The sequence below is a fragment of the Curcuma longa genome, chromosome 17 (assembly GCF_044706935.1).
Source record: "Curcuma longa cultivar G26 ecotype Majalengka, Jawa Barat chromosome 17, ITB_CL_G26_1.1, whole genome shotgun sequence".
Taxonomy (NCBI): Eukaryota; Viridiplantae; Streptophyta; class Magnoliopsida; order Zingiberales; family Zingiberaceae; genus Curcuma; species Curcuma longa.
In genome coordinates this window covers 4,944,312-4,968,532 of record NC_133877.1, presented here as the reverse complement: position 1 = coordinate 4,968,532, position 24,221 = coordinate 4,944,312, and the positions used below count along the sequence as shown (strand labels likewise).

Below are 24,221 nucleotides of genomic sequence, written 5' to 3'. Positions count from 1 at the left end.
GTATCCCAATATTTAGCACCATAAAATTTCTCTTCTTAATTATGTGTAGTCGAGTCTCATAGTAATCTCTAATATATTTTTAAAAAGCTTTATCATTCTGCGAATTACCAATCGTTGAGTTGATGCTAATATTAATATATGATTTTGCAAGATGTTGCTCTTCTTTTATTGTCCAAAATGTATGTTTGTTGCTTGTCTCCGTATCAGCATTGGAATCAAAATTTTCCACCTCAATTTGTGTCGAATGTGATTGAAACTAAGACTCAAGGAGAGAAAATGATGTTGCAAGTTCTTTCTCAATTTCGGATGCACCTATATTAGTTCACTTTTCTTGATTCATCCTATATATACCCCACGACCATTTACAAATCAAATGAATCAGGGAGGAGGATACATACAAGAAGGATATCGTTGAAGATATTGAAAATTTAAAGGGTATCATGTAGGATATGAAAAATTTTATGGATATAACATACCAGAAGGTAAGATCAAAATGAATAAGCAAAAGAAAGATAATAAAACAGTTGAAGTAATTAAGTTGTGAATTAACAAGAGATCAATAGTTGTAGTTTGAATGAAAAAATAAAATAAATATATTTATTTATGTAATGACTAATAATTTATCATTTGCAACTGTCAAATTCATATTTTTTTATAAAATGGTCAAATACATATATATATATATGTAAAATAAAAATAAAAATCATTTTAACCGTCGTACAAAATATTCATTAATTATATTTTTAAAGAAAAAATAAAGATAAAATATATCATTAATTGTATGGTCTTATCCACATTTCTAATTTAAAATTAAATAAAAGAATAACTTTGAAATTTCACTATTATCTTAAAATAAAAACCTCAATCCTTGCACCCATAATGGTTCGAATTTTTTTATTCAATTTTTTTTTATTTCACAAACTTCTCCAAAAATCTTATATTATATTGGAGTTGTACTTAAAAAATAAGGATTATGAATGAGAATTTGACTAAAATAATTTTTATTTGGTTCATACAAAAGAAATCTAATGGTTAAGCAATCAACAAAATATATATTTTATTTCTAAGAGATCAAACGCGGACGCTCTGGAAGTTGACTTTCGGCCATGCCGAGCTTCGTGAACGTGGAGACGCAGGATTACGATGAGACGAAAAGATGGAGGGCAGGGGTTTGCAGAGTCAATTTCCTCGTGACCTATTGTGCTTTCAAATGCATGTTCCATGTGGTAAAAGGCTCTCTGTTTCTCCTCTCGTTCCTCCTCTTTATTCTAATCCGTTCTCCTGTGTGTAGTTTACTCGTTCTAGCTACGCGCAGCAGAACAAACAGAACAGTCTCCAAACAAGGACCATCCATTTTTCTTCAGGAAGATAAATTATTGTGCCAGCCGTGGCAAGAATTAAGCAAGGACGACCTAATAATGGAGAGGAGACAGAAAGTCAGAAAGAGAGGAGTCCCCATTCTCTATATTAGGTAGGCCTCGGAGCCTCCAAAACAACAGTGTTCATGAAGTAAGAACCCTTTGAATCTGAAGGTACAAGGAAAGAACTCACTCTTCTCTTCTTCCACAAAACCGGGAGGGCGTATTTTCTGCTCTGCTTCAATCTCTCGCCATGGAAGCATTAGCATCTTCATTCTATGATGATATGGTGAGGACTAAGGATTCAGGTCCATTAATTGTTTTGCATTGTGAAGTTTGAATGAGTGAAAATCATTTGTTTCTTTTTGGTGGAACTTGCAGGGAATGATGATGGATCACAGCCTGTTTGATCAGTGGGAGTTGACTGCACTCGACCACGAGTTCAATGCAGCGCAGCATCTAGAATTGAGGCCCCAAAAGACGGCCAAAACTAGGAGCTGGAGTTCTTCCACCACCACCACCACCGAGCTCAACTCTGCTCCGCTGCCGGATGCAGCTGCGTCAGGCCCGACGATTCTATCGTTCGGCAGGCCGGATTTGACTTTCTACGAAGAAGAGATGGACGTGTTGGTTGCGAAAGGCGACTCGAAGAGGAGCTTCGACACCATGCTTGGACAAGGACCCAAGAGGGGAAGAACGGCCTCTCATAATCAGGAGCATCTCTTGGCTGAGAGGAAGCGAAGGGAGAAACTCAGCCAGCATTTTGTCGCGCTCTCTGCGATTATTCCAGGCTTAAAGAAGGTAACGAAACAAAATGGTACAAAGTTTTTGTCTTTTACAAGATAGCTGACATCGATGCTTCTCCAACTTTCGGATGCAAAAGATGGACAAGGCCTCTGTTCTTGGGGATGCCATCGAGTACCTGAAGCAGCTCCAGGAGAAGGTGCAGTGTCTGGAAGATCAAGTCGCAAAAAGGTGCATTGAGTCTGCAGTTTTGTTGAAGAAGTCTCGTCTTTGTAATTACGGCGATAGCTCGTCGAGCAGCGAGAGCCATGGCGAGTCTCTTCCGCAGATCGAAGCCAGGGTTTGTGCCAAGTCCATTTTGATCAAGATTCACTGCGAAAACCACAAGGGAGCACTGGTGAGAGCCATTTCGGAGATTGAGAAGCTTCATCTTTCTGTGACCAGCACCAGCGTCATGGCTTTCACTAGATCTTCTCTTGACATCACAGTAATGGCTCAGGCAAGATTCCTCACCTGGTCATTTCGCTTTCCCGTGCATCTTTTTAAGTGCAATTAACTTGAATTTTCCTGGCGCTTATCAACAGATGGATGAGGAATTCTCCATGACAGTCGAGGATTTTGTGAAGCAATTGAGCTCGGCTTGCACACAACTCAAGTGATGAAGAAGAATGTTCATTACCTTTTTAACTGTTATCTCCCATGTGAAATCATTCGACCATTTTCTCCTCTCTAGTTTTTGCTGTCCTTTTCAGTTGATGATCTTTTTTCTTCTCTCTACTTTTTGCATGGTTAAGCTACTTAATCATGTTCTAAAGGAGAAGAATGCCATTTTTTATCTGTCTTTCGCTACTAGTGTTTTTTTAGGACCTCCATGGGAGGTTGACTTTTAAAAACCATTTCTTATCTTCCCCTTCCTTCAAGCCTTTCTTTATAAAACGATTAGTAGTTCCATGAATGAAGCTTAACTGAGAGGAAAAAGAGGTGGTGTTTTTCTTTAATCTCTGGAAAATAAGAATGCCTGTTTTAGAACTGTGTAATAATCCTTTCTTTAAGGTTCATATGAATAATTCTCATTTGTATATATTTTTTGGAGAAGATATTACGCTAATCTTGTGGAAATTTGGTTGAATCATCGTAAAATGCTCGAGATTGTATTCATTACAATCATTAATATTCTTGTTTGAGATTATCTATGGATGGGTTATCAGTTGATGATGGTGAATTCATATAAAATCCACAGACGGTGGAGTTCTTATCAGCATGCAAAGAGAAAGGAGATGAGAAAAGAGGCGGAAAGTGCTCTAGCTTAACCGCTTCGACATTCAAATCAGAACGCAAATTGGAGATAGAGAAGAAGATCCAAAAATATAGGAGGAGAAAATGTTAGTTGTGTGTGTATGTGCGCGTACCTATGCTTGCGAGAAGCAAAATCATTATATAGAGTCATCAGATGAGATGTCTTATCTTTGATAAGGAGAATAGCCCATTGTCGTAGTAGTTAAGGATCCTATCACCCATGTTTGGTACAGTCCCAAACCATGTCATGTTAAATCACGTTGTATTAATGGGGTAGGTGAACTATCATCACATACTTTATTATTCCATGTGTCATTTTGACGATCTGACAAGCTGAGTGATAGAGTGAAAGGAGTAGGACTGCTTAGGAGTAGGATTCAGTCGAGTTGAGTTGACTGAGGAGGAGATCACTATCTAGGAGATCATGGATTCACTCAGGAATGGAGCCAGTTGAGCATCAAGTAGACTACAAGGTTGGTTGACCAAGGGGTCGAGTCGGAGCTCGACCATTGAGCTAGAATGGAGAGCTCGGGCGATTGCCCAGCTGAGTAGGTTGCGGGGTTGGTTGGTCTCGAAGTCAGGTGCTGAATAGGAGTTGAGCCTTGAGAGGGATTGAGTGTTGAGTTGACCAGGAGCTCGAGCACCGAGCTAGGACGGGGAGCTCGGACACAGAGCACAAGAGTGGAGCTCGGGCAAATGCCTAGTTGAGTTGGTTGAAGAATCAAGCCTCGAACTAAGCTAATATGACTTTGAAGTCGGGGATAATGTTTGACGTGTCGTCTTCGCTTGAATTAGATCTTGACTTTCTTAACTAAATCCTAACAATTAATGATAATATGTAAATTTATAAATAATATATATTTGCTATTTTGTATTTTTTTAAAAAATTATCAACATAGGATAACCTTTTTCTAATTTTCTCATATTTTATTAATATTAAACCACCCTAACGTTTCTATTTTGCTATTAAAATGCCTATTATTTAAGATTAGAAATGGCTATTTTACTTTTTCAAATTATTATTCAAAATATTTTTTACTAATATTTTAATAGGAAATTAAAAAATTATAAAGTATTTTAGTATTAATAAAATTTAAGAGGAAGTTTAAAAGAATGATGCCGTCAAAGAATTCATATTAATTTTGCAAAATCATATATAACATAAAGCTATAAATATTTAATTTAAATTGGTAAGATATATCCGTGACTATATGCAATGCCAAACGCAATCCGCTTGATGAGGACGTCGAACCTTCCAGAAGCGCCCTAGGGCACTCAAGGCGGCCATAAAAACCCCAGAGCAGGCGTAGAGAAACGCATCGGAGGTTAGGTTTTTAGCGCCGCCGTCGTGGTTATACTCCGTAGGTCCACGAACATGGTGGGTATTCCTTCCTTGTTCCTGGTCTATCTCCCTTCTTCTTTCGTGGATCTCGATTCTAGCAGTTTCGTCCATCATTTTCCGTCGATCTTCAAGTTTCCACATCTGTGTTTGTTTTCTTGTTCATACTATCTGTTATTTAAATCGGTGGCATTGTCGAATCCATCCTTATTCTTCGTCGATCTCCATTATGCTTTTATTGATTTCGAATCTAGCGCTCGTTAATCCTCTTTCTTCGGCAATCTCTATTCTGCTTTCAGAGATCTCGGTTCTAGCGCTTTCCTTCATCGTTTTCCGTCGGATCTTCTAGCCCTCGCGGGTCGTCGGCTTTATCTCTGGAGCACTGAGGTTGTGAATCTAAGGCGTACCCTTTGGCTGATGTACAGTTGACTGTGCCAGTACTAGATTTGATTCAGCAAGCTGCTACAACACTAGGTTTGATTTAAATCGGTGGCATTGTCGGATCCATCCTTTTTCTTCGTTCACCTCCATTGATAACGATTTTATCGATTGATAACGCTTGGTCTTCGACAATCTCTAATCTGCTTCCAGAAATCTCGATTCCTTCATCATTATCCGTCGATCATCTAGTTCTCACGTTTTGTTCGCTTTATCTCCGCAGCATTGTGGCTGTTAATCTAATGCGTAGCCTTTGGCTGACATCCAGTGCACTATAACACTATTATATTTGATTTAGCAAGCTGTTAACTATAAGCAAGCCTTTGGCTTGTAATCCCCATTTTTTTTATTTTGCCCTTTTTCTGTTTTAGTTTTCCAGTTGCACGTATCTATATTGTTTGTTTTGTTTGGTTAGCGACTAATACCTTGAGCGGGGGATTTCGTAGTTTGCTGTCATGGCAGATGATACATAGTCCTTTGAAATCCTGTTTCGTCTTCCATTACTTGCTGAAGACAAGGTACATATTTGTTTTAGAGGGTTATTGGGCACATAATTCTAGTACTGTCATAGATTTCTTACAGTTAGATGATATCAGAAATATTAGCTTGTCAGTCTTTAGCCTTTTTTTACGCAATGTTATAGATTTCCTTGAAAGAATTGTAAAGTTTCACTGTTTTAAATTATTTCCAATCATTGGTTTAATTTCAACAAGATTCTTCATTTGGTTTTGGGCTTACTTTGATGAAACGAATGCAACTGAAGGCGTAATATTGCATGAACGTAATGCTCTTTTATAATGCATTCTCATTGCAAATAGGCAGTTGGGTTGCACTGTAATGTTTAATTGGTGTCTTGATAATCATTTTCTTCATATTCCAACTCAAGAAACATCATTCGTTCTTGTTACTTCGTCTTTATTTTTGGATATTTTTGGTTGTTGACTTGTTATTTTTGTGAATTTGGTTTGTGTTTTTAGATGCATGCTTAAGTCATGAAGTATTTGAAATCGATTAAGATATATATAAGCCCATTTTTTTGTACCAATAGCTAAGAGTCTGTTTTCAATTTTTATTTATTTACTTCAATATTTCCTATGCATGATTTAATAAGATTCTCTATCTGTCTTGTGTTTATTTGATAATACCATGCAGTCAAATGAAGGGTAGTTTGAATTGGTGAACGATCTTTTATGATCCTTATCTTGATCAAAGTGTTTCATAGTTTTCAGTTATTTATTTTAACATTTCCTATCATTGCCTCATTTTAAAGAGATTCTCAATCTGTTTTGTATTTTCTTTGATCATTCCATGCAATCAAATGCAGGATAGTGTGTATTGGCGTAATGCTTATTTACAATGCATTTCCTATCGAAAGTGTTTTCTGCCAGAACAATCTGGGGCAAATGGGCAGTTGGGAAGTGTTTCCTAGTTTTCAGTTATTATTTATTTTAACATTTCCTATCATCGCTTCATTTTAAAGAGATTCTCAATCTGTTTTGTGTTTTCTTTGATCATTCCGTGCAATCAATGCAGGATAGTGTGTATCGGCGTAATGCTTCTTTGCAATGCATTTCCTGTCGAAAGTGTTTCCTGCCAGAACAATTTGGGGCAAATGGGCAGTTGGGACAAACCTTATTTGATCGGGTGTCTCGACAATCATTTTCCTTATATTCCTAACTATCATTGATTTTTGTTTGTTGATCTTTTGGTATTTGATGTTTCTTCTCTTTAATTGACCAAGACAAGCTCTCATGGCAAAAATTTGGGTTTTGAGGTAACGACTAGGAGCACTTGCTCCTAACAGCTTTCTTGTCTCTTCAATCAATTTTTTTCTTCTTCAGATTCGATCACTCTCTCAAAAGCATCATAAGTTTTCAAATATTTTCGTTGGCTCAATTTCAATGAAAATTTTCACATGTTTTCTTTGTTGACTCGATGCGCTCAAAGGCAGGCATATAATGCTTTTTTTATAAGATTTTCCTGCCATAGTCGTTTTTTGGGGCAAATGGGCAGTTGGGATGAAACCTCATTCACCATAATCATTTCCCTCATATTTTCCAACTCGAGCACAATTGATTATTGCTTGTTCTTTTGGTGTTTTGATATTTCTCTATTTAATATCACCAAGGTAGTTTTCAATGTATAATGCAATAGTATCATATCGTTACAATTTTTTGGTTAACTGTTATATTATCTATGTAATAGCCAAAGAACAAATTTAAGATTTTGGGTGTTAGAACTACCTGGTCCTTCTCACTCATTGTAGGTTTCTCATTTTCATCGTCAAAGCAATACCCCCCCCCCCCCCCCCCCCCCCCCCCCCCCCCCCCCCCCCCCCCCCCCCCCCCCCCCCCCCCCCCCTAATATTTCCAACTAATGTCTAGATTTAAAGTGATTCTTGATTTGTGGGCTTTATCTGGTGTGGCTTTAGCTTCTTGATTTGTGGGCTGTAGGCAGGAAAGTGTCAATCGGTGTAATGCTCATCTGCAATGCATTTCTAGCCGAAAGTGGTTCCTGCGATAGTGATTTCTGGGGCAAATGGGCAGTTGGGGCTGACTCTAATTTTTATGCAGTTTCAACAATCATTTTCCTCATATTTCACCTCAACATCATTGGTTTTGTTTTTCTTCTTTTGGGCTTGCTAAGGTATGTGTTTGAGACCATGAATTGAATGGTTAAGTAGAACATAGCTGGCTTCCCTACATGTGATCCTCTATTTTCCTCCTATACAATTGCAACCATGTTATTGAGTTAACGGCACAAGTATACTTTGTACTAATTATTTGTCATCTGTACATTTCTTTTATACATTGCTTGATACTGCATTTTGGTTCGTAACTGCAGATTTTAAAAAACAATTCAAAGATATTTTTAATGCAAAATGTGATCTACCTCAGAGCGGTGGATTTAGTGGTTCTTCAGTAACCGGCAATTAGGTCGGCAACGACGAGGCCCTTTGTTGCTCGTTCAGCGCCATTTAGATATCAAGCGCAAGCTCTAGGATTGCAGATGATTTTACTGGCTTCCAACTCTTCGTATAGCCTGTCAATTGAACAAATCCCTGGCCGGTATAAAGGCTATTTTTTTATCAGCATCTTATATGCCCATTTATATAGCCCAAATGATGACGTCTTGGCGGCCCACTAGAGGTGCATTAACAAAAGATCTTAATGACACAGAAATCCCATATGTAACGGCCTCTTCAAGGTCCAGAGGAAAGCATATTGATGTATCGAGCAGAGGAAAGCCTCTTGAAGCCCAAATAATGATGTCTTATACTCACTTAAGAAGCATATAACTGGGCAGTTAGTTGCCCACGAGTAGCCTATTGACAACCCATTAGTAGTAACATACCAGGCCGTTAAAGCTGTTTTTTCAAACATATTTGAGGCCCCTCCATAGATGTCCATCTGTAGCACTTTCATTCCCAGTCCATTAGATGAACAGCTGTAGCATATCGTACGCCCATTAGAGATCTCTAACCTATCAGAGGCTGACATGTAGTGCATTGTCTGTATAAGATAGCCTCCGTCAGCCCAGTTTGATCATTGGAGATACAGCAGTAGTCCTTTAGGGCTCACTGAATAAGGACTTCGCCCGTTAGCCAGCTCAGTCCATTTCCGGACCATCATTAGTTCATTACCCCGGGCTCACTAAGGACATTAGAAGGCCATTGTTAACCCATCAATAGTAGTACCTTACATGCCAGTGTATGCAGATTGAAAGGTTCATTCTGTGAATAATTCGTTCAGATCAGCTGCGTTTCCATTATTAACAGATTATAACCTGGAGCCAAGTTCATCGCATCCACAAGATCATTCACCTTCCTCTTCTTTTATAACTCCTCAATAACCCAAAGTCAATGAACTGGATAGCCACCCATTTTAGTTCAACGGAAAATACGCCGTCAAGTTTCTCAACAAAATAATAATGAGATAGAAATGGGAGATTACTTCATTGGAGCTGAGAGCCATTATTTCCATATATTCCAGTCAATGGAGTCTAATTAAAGGGTTAAATGCTAAGAGTTAAAATTCTTAAACCTCTTAACATATTTTAAAGATTTTTCCCAGGTTCAGCTCAACAGACAGTTGCAGATTGTGCACAATTATTAACCCTCTAACTCTCAACTCGTTAAGAGTAGCTCGAGCTTCTTAGCAATTATGACATTTGGCCAAATAGGTAAACACAACTCAGTTGGATGGAGGACCTCCATAATGCAGGAACAGTTGCAGGGAAGAACATTTGCCTGACCCCTTCTTCCACCTTTATGATAGGGAAAATTATACATGATGCACTCTGGAATCAAAGAGTAAGGACGATGTCAAATCGAAATCCTAAAATCTCCAATCAAAGAGGAAGGATAAGTGGCGGCTACATTGATCGATTTGGAAAGTTTATTACTTACAAAAATCAATCTAGCTCCAATTCACAAATTCTTGAGCGACGGAAATGGTAAAAGCAACCGACCAACCCCATAGATCACAATAGCAAGGAAGTGAGTCATACTCATCGGATGAGGATTAAGACCGGAGAGTAAGCCGATCGGTCCATTTGAATAAACACATACAATGAGTTGGGTCCGCTCGAATAGACACCTACAATGAGTGGCTCAGGTAGTCGAAACAGGCTTGGCGCATTTCACTCCTAGTTCTGTCAGATGAGAGACGGAATACCCTGTACAAGGCGTTTGCCAACGTGTTTATCGTAGAAGCCACGGTCTGCAAAGAAAACTGATCTTTCAAAACGTCCACAGGTCTGAAACAAACAAACAAACAAAATGGCAGTGACTAGCATAGTAATATTCTTTTACTTTCCTTAAGGTGTAGATGGATTCCAGGTATTTGCAAAGAGAAGCTGCATCATGGAGATTAGGGATGGGCCTCAGGAGGTCAGGAAGCACAACAATATCGGACAAGGGCTCCTGGTGTAGGATGTGGAGCGGCCGGCCGTCATCCTTTTGTTTGGCATAGACCTAAAGCTTCCTTTATCAATGGCCTCAATAAAAGGATCATGCAGTTCAGTTGGAACCTGATTCGATCAAATCATGTGATTTTTACAGGAATTAATTACGGTGTGGGAGTAACGTATCATGTATTTCCATTCGTGTAAATCTGAAGTACCTGAGGAGCCACAGTAGGTATCTTGTTTCCAGGCACATCGACCAGACAACGAACTTCACTGAAAGGTCTCCTAAGATGACATGGCCGTGGTTGGGAAATGGAAGCTGACAATTGTCAAGAACCATACCGACAAAGCAAGAAGGCACATGCACCTAAGAAAATAGATATTGATAGATAAATAAATAAATTGTTAGAATGATCGATATGAAAATAGAATATAAATATAAATGAAAGTTGTAAAGAAGTAGCATGATAATAATCAATAAGAACAAGGGGCGGAACTTTGTGTCTTCTTTTACCTTTGGAGAACGAGAATCCGTCTCAAATTTGAGAAGGAACCGTCACATACTCTCTCAAATGTTCCATTTTCTTCAATCAAGGACGTGACTGTTCCCTGCTTCATTTTTTCAATATGCATTCAGAGCGATGAAGTACACGTCGATGATACCAGACTGTTTAATAATATTTGATCAATTTTAATTGAAATAGATCGCTTTTACTTTTGAGGAAATTTAAACAGCTTTAATAAATATTTAAACCGATATTGATTAATTTTAAAATAATTTTAATTTTAACCAAGCAACTTTGATTAAAATTACTATAAAGATATTTTTAAAATCGTGCCTTTTATTTAAAAAAAATGAGACGTCTTTAATGATAATAATAAAAACTAAAAGACATGCTTTTGATTTTTTACCAAAGTCCAAAAACATTTAACTATATTTTAACAAAGGGCACCGACAGATTTTGAAATATTACAAAAGGGTATATAATATTTTAGTTTTTATCAAAGGGTGTATATTTTTTTCTAAAAATATCCTCTTCATGCATCTAATTCTCAAATTAAAAAACTATTTTTTAAAAAAATTAAACCTGACTTAAAATTAAAATAAAAAATAAAAACTTAATTATTTCATTAAAGACTTTTTTTTTAAAATGATAGAGATAAGGAATTAAATCATGTGCAAATGAAAATAAATTTAAAAATATTCAATGCATTTGTAATAAATAAAAATGAATTTAAAAACAATAAAATTTATATGTTTATAATAAATAAAAAATATTTTAAATTAGTGCATCTGTAATTTGTAAAGAAAAGAATTTAGAAAATGACTATCATGTTTATTTTATAGGAAGGAAAATAAATTTAACTCAATATAATTGAACGGTATTATTTATTTTTCTTATTTATTTATTTATCATCCAAAGACATATTTCTTTTCCAAAATATCTCTTTTGCCTATTTCAAACCTAAAATAAAATTAAAAAAATTAATTTTCTTACTTTAACCAAATTGTACTGAACGGAATCAAGATAAAAAAATAAAAAATTTAATTATTTCATTTAGAATTTTAAATAACTCAATTTTATTTTAAATTTACCTTTGTGATAAACCTCTAATTTTTTTAATTTTAATTTTATATTTAATCCAAATTTTATCTAATAGGTTCCACTATCTTAATCTCACAATGCTCCAAAATTCATAATTCATGATCCCTATCTATTTAAAAAAAAATTATTTTAAAAATTTAGCTTTCTTTACTTATGGAGATTATGAATCAAAAGTTTTTTGGTATGGTGAGACTTAAGCGAGCAAAAAAAAACTTATTAGATCTTGTTTGTGTTGAATTGACTTCTCTAGATTCATGTTTTTGAAATTCTAAACCTTTAGCACTGACAGGATCAGAAAAGTATAAAAAAAAAATTATTGGTGCTATCTTAAAGTGAATTATAGATGTCCATCTCGTCCCCGGGGCAATGGTACAACGGTAGGACATCCGGGTTGTGACCTAGGGACTTGCGGTTCGATCCCCAGCTACGGCGTATTTACAAAAATTTTTCTCAAAATGGAAAATGCAATCAAAGGATGCTGGACATTTGGATTGGCCGCCGTATGCGCTTCCCGATTTACCCTGGTGGTCGGTGGGAAACTTCCGTAGGACCAGACGGGCTGGACATCTGGATTAGCCGTCGTATGCGCTTTCCGATTTACCCTGGTGGTTGGTGGGAAACTTCCATAGCACCGGACGGGCCACCCCTAGAGATTGAATCCATGAGACTGACTGAGATTTATCATAGATGTCCATCTCAGAAATAATACTACGCCATAAGATAAATAAAATTTTTAAATATTTTTTTTAGGCAGATAGAATCATGAGTCAAAAGTTTTTAGGTGTAATAAAACTTAAAAGAGTGAAAAAGAATTATTAGAACAAACCACTTGATTTTCCACCATTAGAGTTATAAATTTTTGATTAAAACTTATTAATGGACTTTAAAAGATCATTTTTTTAAATTATAAATAAATTTAAGAGGTCATTTAATTGTAAACAATATTAATTTATATAAATCTCATATTTTTCAAGTCATCAATAATTTTGTATAAAAGTCTCAATGAAATAAATAACTTTTATTTTATTTTTTAAATTATTTTTCGTTTTATTAATTTTGTTTCACTTTTCCTTTTTTCTCTTATAATTATATATTAAAAATTAAAATTTATAAAAATAATTTATTAATATTTTTAATATAATTTTATACTTTTTATTAAAGCATACAAAATAAAAAATAGATAAATTTAGAGGACCATCAAGCGTAACACTTAAATTTAGAATAAAATTAAACTCTTTAGCATCATCAATAAATTTTTTTTATCAAAATTCATTATATATTTAAAAAGCTTATTTTAAAAAAAAATAATTAATAAATTAAAAAGATCACTCAAAATGAAATGGATAATATAAATATAAATTTTCTTTATTTTGATTCGATTTAGTTAAAAATTAGATTTTTATTTTAATTTGAGTCTAAAATAGATGAAAAAGGAATTTTGAGAAAAAAATACCTACTTTGTTAAAAAATTAAAATGTAGTGCATCTTTAATAATTTTAAAAATCTTAAAATTTAGGTATTCGTTTGGTAAAGTGCCGAACATTTAATATGAATTTTATTTTATTTTATTTTGGACAGAAATCAGAAAATTCTGTCAAATTAATATGCATAGTCCATTGTATGAATCCTGAAGCTCTAATAATCAACGTTTTAAATATTTTATTTTATATCATTGTTTTTAATTGAGATTCATTTAAAAGATAAATGAATGTATGTATTAATGGAATATGTAAATAAAAGATTGTAAAAAAAAGCTAAATGTAATTATCTCAAGGGGCTTGATTTTCTTCCCACTTGAAGATCATTATGAATCAAGATATATGTTATTTTAAATATTTCATTATGAAAATCATTTAGTTCAAAAATCTTAAACATTAAACAAAGATTATGCATGCAAATGAGAAAGTTGATTTGCATATTATTTGTTTTAACATGGACAACATCATTAGTTTTGATGGGTCTCCTTGCATCATCTGTATTTTACTTTACAGAGACATGACAAAATTAAGTAAGAAAGAAAGAAAGAAAGAAAGAAAGAAAGAAGATACACATGAGGCAGTGCCTCAGCTAATAGACTAATAGACATCTCCTCTGAAGAAGGGCTGGTTAAAAAAGGAGCTGGAGAATGTGCCACCTCCATTTGGAAGGAGGGTGAGGAAGCAAATGAAGGCCAAGATGAAACCCCAAGTGTAACGGTCTTCGCCCAACGGAGTGATCTCGTCCTTGGCAGGCAGTTCTTCCCCGCCGCGGAAGAATGTAGCAAATAAGCCCCAGGCTAAACAGAGCACACTGCCACTGAGGCCACCGATTCCGAGGAGCAAGGATGTCGCGGACGATAATACGGCTGCGGTACGCCTTCCAAAAAGAGCCTGTGCGATGCGCCCGCCTTCAAGCCTTCCACATGGTAGTAGATTCAAGGATGTCACAACTATTCCTGCACCAGTCCACCATATATTGATTGTCATATAGCACTGCTTGCTTTTCAAATGCCAAAGTGAGAACACAAGTGATGATTGGTAGAATGAGAAGACAAATTGAGGTGAGGCAATCTAGAGGATTGATAAAATTCTGAGTAAGCTAAGCAGCCATCAAGGTTCTAGAGATCTAGAAGAAATTTCTGATTTGTTTCCTCTGAGGATGAAAAAATAAAAGGCACTAATGAACATGAGTGAGGGGATAATTTCTTGCCCAATTAGACTAACTTGTTTGATTGGACAAGTTCACTCACTCAGCACGATCCATTTGATCAATATGAATTTGAACTATTTCGAACTATAATTCAATTCTCAGTTCTGCTCGAATCAAGGATTGAACTATTTAAATCGAATTTGAGCTCAAATTCCATTTCGAATGGAGCTTGAGCCAAAATTATTTGTATTTTTGAACTTTGAATCGAATTTAAATATCACATGTATTTTTCAAGCTCGAACTTGAATATCAATGTTTTTATACTATTATTTGGTTCGTTTGCACCCCTAATCCATCCACTCAATTTTCCACCCAAATAAATAAACCCTTAGACTTCTAAGAGTTTTCATGGTGAATGAGAATGTCATTGACACCCCCAAAATTGTTAGGTACTTTAAAGCCAGAAGTTGGAGTTGGGTTATTAATTTTACTTGTATAATTATTTTCATTTTGATTCTCATTCAATTCCTAAACGTTCCTCAAGTATAATTTTCATTATAGTTGGCTATGTCAATAAATCACATATATCTTAAAGCTATACTAAAGCATATTAATACTCGAAGAAAACTTGACCCATTCATTAATTGAATCAGTGAGGAAAGCTTAACAACTAACTAGAAGAACCAACATACCTAAAAGTCCAGCAAAAGCAAGAGGATCAACAGGTACTCCAACCCCTTCAACTGCATTTGGTAGTACATTGCCCAATTCATCAGCATAAGGTCCTATCACGAGTTGAATGAATGAAAGAAGTGGATTGTTATAGAAGAATTGTGGCCTGATAAATCTGCGGCAGGAGAAAAAGAGAAGAAAAAAATGAGTTAACAATACTGTTATCTTACAAGATCTCTAGTTCACTAAAAGACATGTTTGGCCTTGAAGAAAGATTAGATACTTACAAAGCATTGTCTCCACCATTGAAACTACCATCAACTACAAAAGCAGTGATGGCAAGGGCTAGTGATGTTATATAGGCACTGGCAGTGCGTGCTACAGGGATGTCGAATAGAGCCTGTTTATTGGGCAGTAGTGATTCATAGTTATTCATCACCCCTATGCATCCAGTCCAATTTGATGGCACAAGGAATGATGGACTGAGTTTAACACCATAGCGAGCTGCTGTTACCCTTGTTGTAATCTGTAAAGCAAACCTTTCATTACCATAATAATGGACAGCAAAAGTACAGTGTTTGTGAGCAAATGGAGAACAAGGAAGAAATGTCAATCCAAATTAGAACTCAACATGCAGCCGACAATGTAGCAAAACATGGATCTCATACCTCTGATACACCTAAGATCAAAAGAAAGCCACTGAAAAGTGGTAGAACATCTGCAATGTAGTCATCAAAAGTAGCACTGGGCTTAAGGAAGAAGCCACTCATCAATGCTATGGTTCCAAATGTGGCAACACACAGTGCTATGGCACTCACATAACCCCATGGTGTGCTCAGTGTTGTGGACTCAAATTGAAGATCAATTTCTGCTTTGGGTTGCACCACACACACCTACAAAGTAACAATTTGAAATTCCACACATACTGTAGAATAATGAAACTCATGCACAGAGAAAACATGGTAAACAAAAATACACTTCTCATACTTAATCTCTTATTCACCATTTCATTTTTTTTTTGCTGGTATTTTCCTAACTAAACAAATTACATGTTTCATGCTTACTCTCTTACAGCAGTTTCATGATCCTTTTTGTTGGTGCTTGTTAAAAAAAGAAAAAAAAATTGAGTGGGACTATGTTATTGTAGCAGATTCTCTGAACATTGCACAAAAACTACATATTCAACCTTCCTATCTTAACTTCTACAATGTGCAAATGCTTTCTTTGGCTTGAAGAAGGAAAGAGGAAGATGTTTTTGGTGCAGTGGATTGAGGTTTATGAAGGAATTGGGACATGATAAAACCAGATTTGATGAAGAAACTATTCTAGAACGACTTCGTCTAAATCAAATGGAGAAGTTCCATGAGTGAATATAGAAGTTAAGAAATCAACAGTAATTGAAAGAGAAGCTATCAGGAGTTACTATGATCATACAAATCATAAAAGGACAATGCAAATAGGTGCAAGCTATATTTTAGTTGAGTTGATTTAACCTTCTTGGTTATGTCGCCCTTCGTCTCCTCCATGAACCACAACACCACGTCCCGGCCAGCTGCCTCAGAGAGCTTTTTTTCCAGCTTCGGCATGACCTCTTCGATCGGTCTCCTCAAATTGCCAATGAAAATACCACCATCACCAAACCTCCGAACATCCACAGCAAAGAATGTGTCAAAACCAAAGCAGTTCTTGAGCTGCAAATGCACAATTCCATTTCAAGAGTCCATTTTCCCCAAAGGTACTATTAAATTCGAGTTTGCAAGGCAAAAAATTGTTCTTTCGAACTAAATTATTACCTTGTTGAGATCCAGAGCCTTGAATGTCTCTTCTGCTTTCTCCAATCTCTCTTTCTCTTTGGTTAGGCTATCCCTGAGCAGAATCCTCAAAGGCAGAGTGAGGGGATTGGTATCGGATTCCCTGTCGAGCTCTCTAAGCTTCCGCTCAGCCCGCTTCTTCTCGAGCTTGATCGCAGCCTCTATGGAGGGATTGCTCATGAATTTCTTGAACTCCTCGTCCGTCTTCCAATCCACTTCCTGCTGCTGAACCTCCTCATCCAGCTCTCTTCCCTCTGCGACTTCACCAACCGCCGACCCACTTTCCACTACCTTATTCGGCCTGCTATCATCAACCTCATCGGTAGCGACGGCAACAGGAGAAGAAGACGACTTAGGCAGTTCTTCCTGATCCTGGGCCGAGAACATCGGCAGACGTCCATCTCTGCGGCGGGAGCTGAGCCGGAGCCAGAATCTGCGAGGTTGCCAAGACTGGAGCTTGGGGCGAACAGAGACTGGGACAGGGGAAGGGGTTTGAAGGAGAGACGCGAGGAGGAAGTGGGAAGAGGCCATTGAAGCAGTAGGTTCGAGTTCTCTGAGAGAGAAGCGTGAGGGCCTTCGCCCATTTTCATTGGAGAACGCGAGTGCGACATGGAAGGCGAAAGGGAAGAATCCGGAAGGCGGGAGAAGCCATACCACGTGTCAATAGGACGAAGAACTCGACTCCATTGTATGGGCCCGGCCCGACACAACACGGCCCACGGTTTAGGCCCAACTAATATATTAGCTACATTTGTTATTATTGTTGTTTTGGGATCTTTTTGTGATTTTAAAATAATGTCGGAGCGCAATAAAAAATTCTAAATCTATAATAATTAAATAAATACAATTATTCTTGGAACTAAACAACGATTATAGAATAATTAATGTGTAACACACACTAAATAATAATATGTTTATTTCACGAAGCCCAACAACTCCTGTAACATGCGGTGATGCTTTTGCTAATCACTATTTAAATTGCACGCTTTGGCTAATCACTAAATTAATCAACATTAGCATGTGAGTTAACGCATGGATGAGACCTTGGTTAGGGAGAAGCATCATATCACACTGTGTATTGTTTTCTAAAATCAATGCGTAAATGTTTGTTTTAATCAATCATTTCCCTAAATTAAATTAACCGGACTGGATTAAGTTTTTTTATTCTTCGATTAGTTTATTGACTAATTAATCCTGTCGGATTTCAAAACCAACTTAATTTTTGATGATAGTTACAAAGTTTTTTCTTTTATAAAAAATTATCACAATGTAATAATTTTGATCAAAGTAATTTTAAAATAATATAATTTTGATCAAAATTATCTATGTTTTTAAAATGAAACAATAGTTTGGGCAAAAATTAAAAGTAAGTTTTTTTTTTGTTGGAATCGTTAAAGGGACATTCTTTTTTTATTTTTTTTCAAAAGTTATAGTAGCTACATTGCAATTTATAATTATTATAATATAAATATTTTATTTCTTCTGTACCCTTTAACTTTGAACAATTATAATTCATACTTATTATAATATAATATATTTTATTCTTAATCAATATTATATTATAATAACACTTCAATTATGATCAATATTAATAATACTGTGTTATAGTAATTATATTTCATAACTCTTCTAATATAAATGTTTCATCTGTAATCAATATTGAATAACACAAATCAACATCATATTATATCAACTTGATATAAACAATTTATTTATGATAAATACTAATCAATATTATATTGTAATAATTATGAAATCATAGTCGCTATAACTGTATAATTATAGTAGTTACGAAATCATAACTACTATAACTACTATAATTGTGTAATATTTATAAAATCTTAACTATTACAATTATATAGCAATTATGATCTTTATAACTGCTACACTAGTGTTAAAAACAAAAATAATTTTAAAAAAATAAAATAGGTAGGATTGGGATGAGATACTTTTTTTAATAATAAATAAGAAATGAAGGCTCTTGTCTTTTAAATTTTGTCATAGTAGTTTTAGTCGAATATATTTTAAGGTGACAAAATATCGATCAAAATTATAGTATAAAATAATATTTTGAATATTAAAGCATACACAGAGTGTGTTGTTTTGATAATTAAAAAAAAAGAGGTAAAATTTTTTATCAAAAAAATATATAAATATCTATTATTAATAAATAAGTAATACGATGGCATAGCTGTCAATTAAGATAGTTTGATACGAGCATTTCAAGGCATGAAGGCGTGTGGAATCTTTCATTGTGTTAACTAGGAATGTGTGAGCTTTGCACCGCAAGACTTCTCTTTTGTTATTATTTTATTTTATTTATCTGTATTTTTATATTTTCCTTTCGATCTCGAAGTGTCTAGAGATTAGTTTACTACCCTCTATTAAAAATAAAAATAATAATAATTCGTAATTTTGAATGAAAGTAATTAAATAACTTAATGGTCAAACTCATTTTGAATAAGAAATTTTTTGGAGTTTGATAGAAGTTTCAAATAAAGTTTTTTTTTGTGATTTTAAATGAAATATTGCCCATTGATCATATTTTAAAAATATTTTTTTAATTAAAAAAATTCAAAGACTTTTAAGCTATTGCCATTACACTCGCAATCATTAGCAATTTCAGGAAAATAGTGCAGTTTTTTATGATTTCAAAATTATAAGGTGTTGTTTAGAAAATAGGCAAATTTCCCAATAAAAACGATCCCAATCACTGGGGAAAAGACAGGGCGGCTCGGCGCGAGGTCAAGAAATGGCGAGAAGCCTCTCGTACATCACGGCGGCGCAGCTCATCTCCATCGCCCGCAGCCCTCGCGTGGCCATCGTCGACGTCAGGTAGGTGCACCGGACGCGTACTGCCTTCAGATCCATTTCGATCGATCGTGGAATGATTATGATTCGTCGTGGAGTGGGGCAGGGACGAGGAGAGGAGTTACGACGCCCACATCGCAGGGTCGCTTCACTGTGCCAGCGACACCTTCTCGGAGAGGATGTCGGACCTTCTCCACGCTGTGAAGGGCAAGGACACCCTAGTCTTTCATTGCGCCCTCAGCCAGGTCGCCCCTTTTCTTCTCTTGTCGTTTGTTGGTGGCTTTTCACTTGCTTTGTTCGGATTCTTTAGCTTGCCAAATGATCTGGAGATTCTTGATTGCCTAGTGGCTCTTGGAAACATTTTCAGTTCTATGGGAAAACTAACTCGATCGACAAGGGAAACGGGATCGGGTGTTTCCTAGTTAAAGGACTGCTTCAGAGATTGGTACTAGTGATCAAAATCAAAGTTTCCATTTTCTACACTAGCTTTGGAGCTTTCTTTAGATAATAATGGTGGGATGACGGAAAAGTTTGTTACTTTGGGTTCAATGTGGTGGTTTGTCATCTGAAGAACTTCTCAGTGTCTGCTTGTCTCAAAAATGAGAGAAGAAAAATAGATTAAAAAATTGTTAGACACTGAGTTTTGCATGTACATTAGAATTTCGTTTATTTTGTGCATTGATTTCCTATTTTTTATATAGGAAGACAAACCTTAGGTGCCATGGTAAGAGAGCTGCTTTTCCATAGGCCCACAGACCACCCCAGATCCTTATCTGTTGAAACCTTCCATCGAGTTTGCCCCAATATGAATGTTATCCTTCATTTATCATTCAAAGATTGAGGAATCCTGATATTTATTGATTGTTAGTGACAGTTCCTACTTGGCACAGGTGAGATCATCAAGATGGATTCCTAGAATTATCAAGAAAACAGTATAGATATGTCTAGTTCCTTTCATGGAAAATTAGGGATCATATTGAGCAAGGACTAAAAGGGAGTTATTTTTCTATTGTGTTCTTAAACGTAATGCAGAGATGTATTATCCAATAAGAGGTGATGAATGAGATAGAAGAAAACCATAAGCACCTTGAACATTGTCTTTGAGGGAGATCAGTTTGAGATCAGGAAATGGTGAATATAGCTGTTACCAAATTATTGAAACAAAGGCAAAGTCCTTTATTTCCTTCTTTTTGTCAGTTAATTATCTTTCTCTTTGAGAATGGCACGAGAAGATGAAGTTAGAACACAATTAAGGCTGCTGTTTCATAATTGTCATACAAAAAACTAGCAAATCTTTTTTTAGTTTCTGTTGCAGTTCATCCTGAGTTAACACCAGATCAATTGAAAATAAAACTTGGATAAGCTGCATCCTCTTGTTATGCATTTCAATATTCTAGGTTTACATGTGTTAATTGTTAATTGAAACAGCTTTAGTTCTCATGTGCTATGTGGGAATGCAATGCTTTGCAGGTTCGAGGTCCGACATGTGCACGTATGTTTTTGGATTATTTATCAGAGACAAAGGAAGACGCAGGAATCAACAATGTGATGGTTTTGGATCGCGGCTTTAATGGCTGGCATGCCTCTGGCAACCCTGTTTGCCAATGCACTACTAATCCTTGCACAGGTAATTGGGCTTAGAAATTAGGTGAAGAACTTATCAAAGTTCATGAATACACTATTAAATTGCCATCAATATTGGGTGAAGATTGATCTGATAAGATAGTTCTCGTTATTATGTTCGAGTTGCGACTACGCTTTGCACTCGCAGACAATTTTATTTACCATGTTATCATGGCAGGCTTCATGAGATAAGCAAGTTGACCTTGTAATGGACATGTGAGACCACTTATTTGTTGATCTTTCATTTTAAATATTCAAACTGCATAGTTTGGAAATTCCAGAAATCTAGATGATATTAATCTGTGGATCTTGCCATAATTTTGTTTGAGAGCCTGATCCAATTGGATGAGAATCATATTGATTCTGGAGATAATAATTTTGTTTGTGGATCTTACCTTTTGCTGAAGTTGATCTTTCATTTTAAATATTCAAACTGCATAGTTTAGAAATTCCAGAAATCTAGATGATATTAATCTGTGGATCTTACCATAATTTTGTTGAGAACCTGATCCAATTGGATGAGAATCATATTGATTCTGGAGATCATAATTTGTGTACTGCACAAATTAGAGTTTTACAAATAAAAAATCATCATATAAAATCTCTTCGTCCCCAGAATTAAGCTGCCTTCGCAGCAGGCTGAGAGAAGTTACAGAACACGCAACAGGCTGCCATTAGTCTACTGATCACGCTCCCCTCTTCCACCTTAAACCCGCTGCTTTTCTTGTTCCACAGATGGACGGCGTAACTCCGCCGTTGAATCCAATCGAGATTCTCCGCCACCAACCTGGATTGGTTACGGTCCCGTGGCCTCGCGAATAGCCTCTCTATCTTTATCCACCCCACCGGGTAAAATGCCGCCGGCGGTAGCACGCTGAAACTGTATCCAGCCTTCCCCGCCACTCTCGTCGCCACCCTCGACACCAGATACGGCCCGTTGTGACCCCATTTCCGGCCGTCGAAGCTCTGCGCGAACTCCTTCATGAACTCGTACAGCAGGGGATGCTCTCTGTCGAACACCATCACGGCGTTGTTGAGCCGCGTCCAGTTCTGCGTCCGGGCGTCCACGCCCTGAGCTCCGATGGCGTTCCGCAGCGCGGAGAAGCTCCGCAGCACGATGACATCGGTGTCGACGTAGGCGCCTCCGTATTTGTACAGGAGGGCGAGACGGAGCAAGTTGGAAAGGTTCTGGCCGAGGGAGATGTCGCCGGGGTCAATCTCTCCTCGCTGGAGCCGTTTGAACCAGATCGCCGCCGGCGTGGCGCCGAGGAGGTAGGCGATGTCCGGGGCGAGCGCGCGGACGCGGAAGCCGCTGTCGACAAACGGCTTGAGCAGGAGAGCGCCGGCGCCGGAGTCGATGGTGGCGGAGGCGATGAGCAAGCAGGCGTTCGGGTGGGAGTGGAACACGCTCTCGACGGCGAACAGCTCCCGCCGGCCGAACCCGTGCAGGGGAGCAAGCCAAACCATAAAGAAGCGATCTTTACATTGATGCCCGGCGAAGAAGTCCGCGGCGCGCTTGGAGAACCGCCTCGAGCGGGCGCTGCGCGTTAGCTCCCTCATAACCGCCAGCACCTGCGCCCTGCTCCTCTGCTTCTTCGACATGCGGGCGGAAACAGGTGAGCCTGACGGCCGCCGGCCGCCGGCTGAGGCGGCGTAAAGGTGGAACCTTTGGTGGACGTCGGGGTCCGGGAGGCCGGATTCTCGCCGGAAGGCGCGTAAAGGCGTAGGATTGACTGGTGGAGAGGATGATCGAGAGTGGTGGAGGCGGCGGATGATGGCGAAGCAGTTGCTCTGGACGAGGAGGAGGGAGAGGAGGGAGAAGAAGAAAGGGAGAAGCAAGAGGAGGAGAGGCAGAGGCAAATGCCGCCATCGCCATGGCATCGTAGTCGAGTTGGAGGCAGGCGGATGCATGCAGCGATCTCCGGCGGTCGACGACCGTTCTCAACTCTGCTTCGTTTCACGGTGGTGTGTTCTTCCTACTCCGCCTTCGCCCTCCATCGATTCCAAGCAACGACCTTTGAGATAATTAAAAATATATAAAAAAATTTTAAATTTATATTCACAACACTTGAATATTACAAAACGTGATAACGTGGTATCAAAAAAGAAAAGTCAACTTCTAGAAGGATGGTAATTCTATGAGTCTTATAAACTAATGTTGCTATACAAATTCTAAAAAACTTATTAAGATTTTAATATAGTTTTCAATTATTGAATATTATTTAATTATATGTAGCTTAAGTGTAGTGAAACACAAATACATTAGACTTGTAAATAGAACTTGTATAGAGATGTAAATCTAGCCTACATCTAGAAGTGTCCATTCAATGTGAAATGCGACTTAGTACTAATTATAAATAATAAATATTTAATAAAAATAAATGTAATAATATTTTTTAAAATTTCAAGAGATTTTTAATTTGGTAACTTATTTTAAAAATGAAGTTAGATGGCTAGAGCTACGCCGAGCCAGCTATGTCAAGCCCAAGTTGATGCTAGACCTGTGTTTGTAAAATTGTGATCTTGGAGTATAGAATCGCACGATCCTACAACCTGAAACACCAAATTGATCCTATAATGTACATGATTATTTTGCAATAGTAGAATTAGAGCAGGATAAGTAGGATCGGAGCAAGATCAATATGATCGCAACATAATTGGAGTAGAATCTGTAGAAGTTTTGAGAGATCATAATTTTTGACTCAGGTTGAATTACGAGATTTATAATATATCAAATTGAAGCATTTTCAAAGATTTACAATTAATTATTGGGTAAAACTCATAATGGTCTTATTTCATACCTAAAAAAATTATTTAAAGTTTTTCCGGAGCTTTAAAAGATTTCCATTTATTTATATTGTTTTTGGACTATTTTATAATTTAGTTTATTTTCATTTTTACAGAGTTAGGGTTCCAAGACTATTTAAACTTGTCTGATTAATTATTTTTACATTAATTTTTTTATCAATAATATCCCATCATTTTT

General features: G+C 36.8%; 4 protein-coding genes, 1 long non-coding RNA gene, 3 other non-coding genes and 1 pseudogene across 11 annotated transcripts; 6 read left to right on the top strand and 3 right to left on the bottom strand.

The window, feature by feature from the left end:
- The first annotated feature begins 1,523 nt into the window (after nucleotides 1-1,523).
- Nucleotides 1,524-2,779, top strand: LOC141811721 (transcription factor bHLH25-like). The gene is made up of 4 exons (XM_074699764.1): nucleotides 1,524-1,647; nucleotides 1,740-2,159; nucleotides 2,242-2,601; nucleotides 2,687-2,779. The coding sequence occupies exons 1-4, from the start codon at nucleotides 1,612-1,614 to the stop codon at nucleotides 2,759-2,761; spliced, it is 891 nt and encodes a 296-aa protein (XP_074555865.1). The 5' UTR covers nucleotides 1,524-1,611; the 3' UTR covers nucleotides 2,762-2,779.
- Nucleotides 2,780-4,651: 1,872 nt separating this feature from the next.
- On the top strand, nucleotides 4,652-6,953 carry LOC141811459 (uncharacterized). 4 transcript variants are annotated; one of them, XR_012600178.1, is made up of 4 exons: nucleotides 4,652-4,776; nucleotides 5,622-5,693; nucleotides 6,500-6,610; nucleotides 6,709-6,953. It is a non-coding gene; the product is annotated as an uncharacterized LOC141811459 (long non-coding RNA). The 4 variants fall into 4 exon arrangements; XR_012600176.1 differs by having other exon boundaries at nucleotides 6,500-6,953; XR_012600177.1 differs by having other exon boundaries at nucleotides 5,622-6,610.
- LOC141812032 (small nucleolar RNA snoR135) lies at nucleotides 6,493-6,631 on the top strand. The gene has a single exon (XR_012600229.1). It is a non-coding gene; the product is annotated as a small nucleolar RNA snoR135 (small nucleolar RNA).
- Nucleotides 6,702-6,848, top strand: LOC141812028 (small nucleolar RNA snoR135). Its single transcript, XR_012600226.1, has one exon. It is a non-coding gene; the product is annotated as a small nucleolar RNA snoR135 (small nucleolar RNA).
- A 672-nt stretch (nucleotides 6,954-7,625) lies between the features above and the next one.
- Nucleotides 7,626-7,774, top strand: LOC141812031 (small nucleolar RNA snoR135). The gene has a single exon (XR_012600228.1). It is a non-coding gene; the product is annotated as a small nucleolar RNA snoR135 (small nucleolar RNA).
- A 1,562-nt stretch (nucleotides 7,775-9,336) lies between these two features.
- On the bottom strand, nucleotides 9,337-10,716 carry LOC141811581 (squalene monooxygenase SE1-like; annotated as a pseudogene).
- Nucleotides 10,717-13,710: 2,994 nt separating this feature from the next.
- Nucleotides 13,711-17,332, bottom strand: LOC141811700 (putative zinc metallopeptidase EGY3, chloroplastic). The gene is made up of 6 exons (XM_074699736.1): nucleotides 16,784-17,332; nucleotides 16,484-16,681; nucleotides 15,659-15,883; nucleotides 15,278-15,516; nucleotides 15,011-15,165; nucleotides 13,711-14,124 (listed from the first exon to the last, which is right to left on the bottom strand). Exons 1-6 carry the CDS (start codon nucleotides 17,330-17,332, stop codon nucleotides 13,766-13,768), a joined length of 1,725 nt encoding a protein of 574 aa, XP_074555837.1. The 3' UTR covers nucleotides 13,711-13,765.
- A 2,185-nt stretch (nucleotides 17,333-19,517) lies between these two features.
- LOC141811826 (arsenate reductase 2.2) lies at nucleotides 19,518-21,459 on the top strand. Its single transcript, XM_074699884.1, has 3 exons — nucleotides 19,518-19,636; nucleotides 19,719-19,857; nucleotides 21,083-21,459. The coding sequence occupies exons 1-3, from the start codon at nucleotides 19,554-19,556 to the stop codon at nucleotides 21,251-21,253; spliced, it is 393 nt and encodes a 130-aa protein (XP_074555985.1). The 5' UTR covers nucleotides 19,518-19,553; the 3' UTR covers nucleotides 21,254-21,459.
- A 394-nt stretch (nucleotides 21,460-21,853) lies between these two features.
- Nucleotides 21,854-23,116, bottom strand: LOC141811578 (uncharacterized). Its single transcript, XM_074699599.1, has one exon. It carries the CDS (start codon nucleotides 23,114-23,116, stop codon nucleotides 21,854-21,856), a length of 1,263 nt encoding a protein of 420 aa, XP_074555700.1.
- Nucleotides 23,117-24,221: the final 1,105 nt, after the last annotated feature.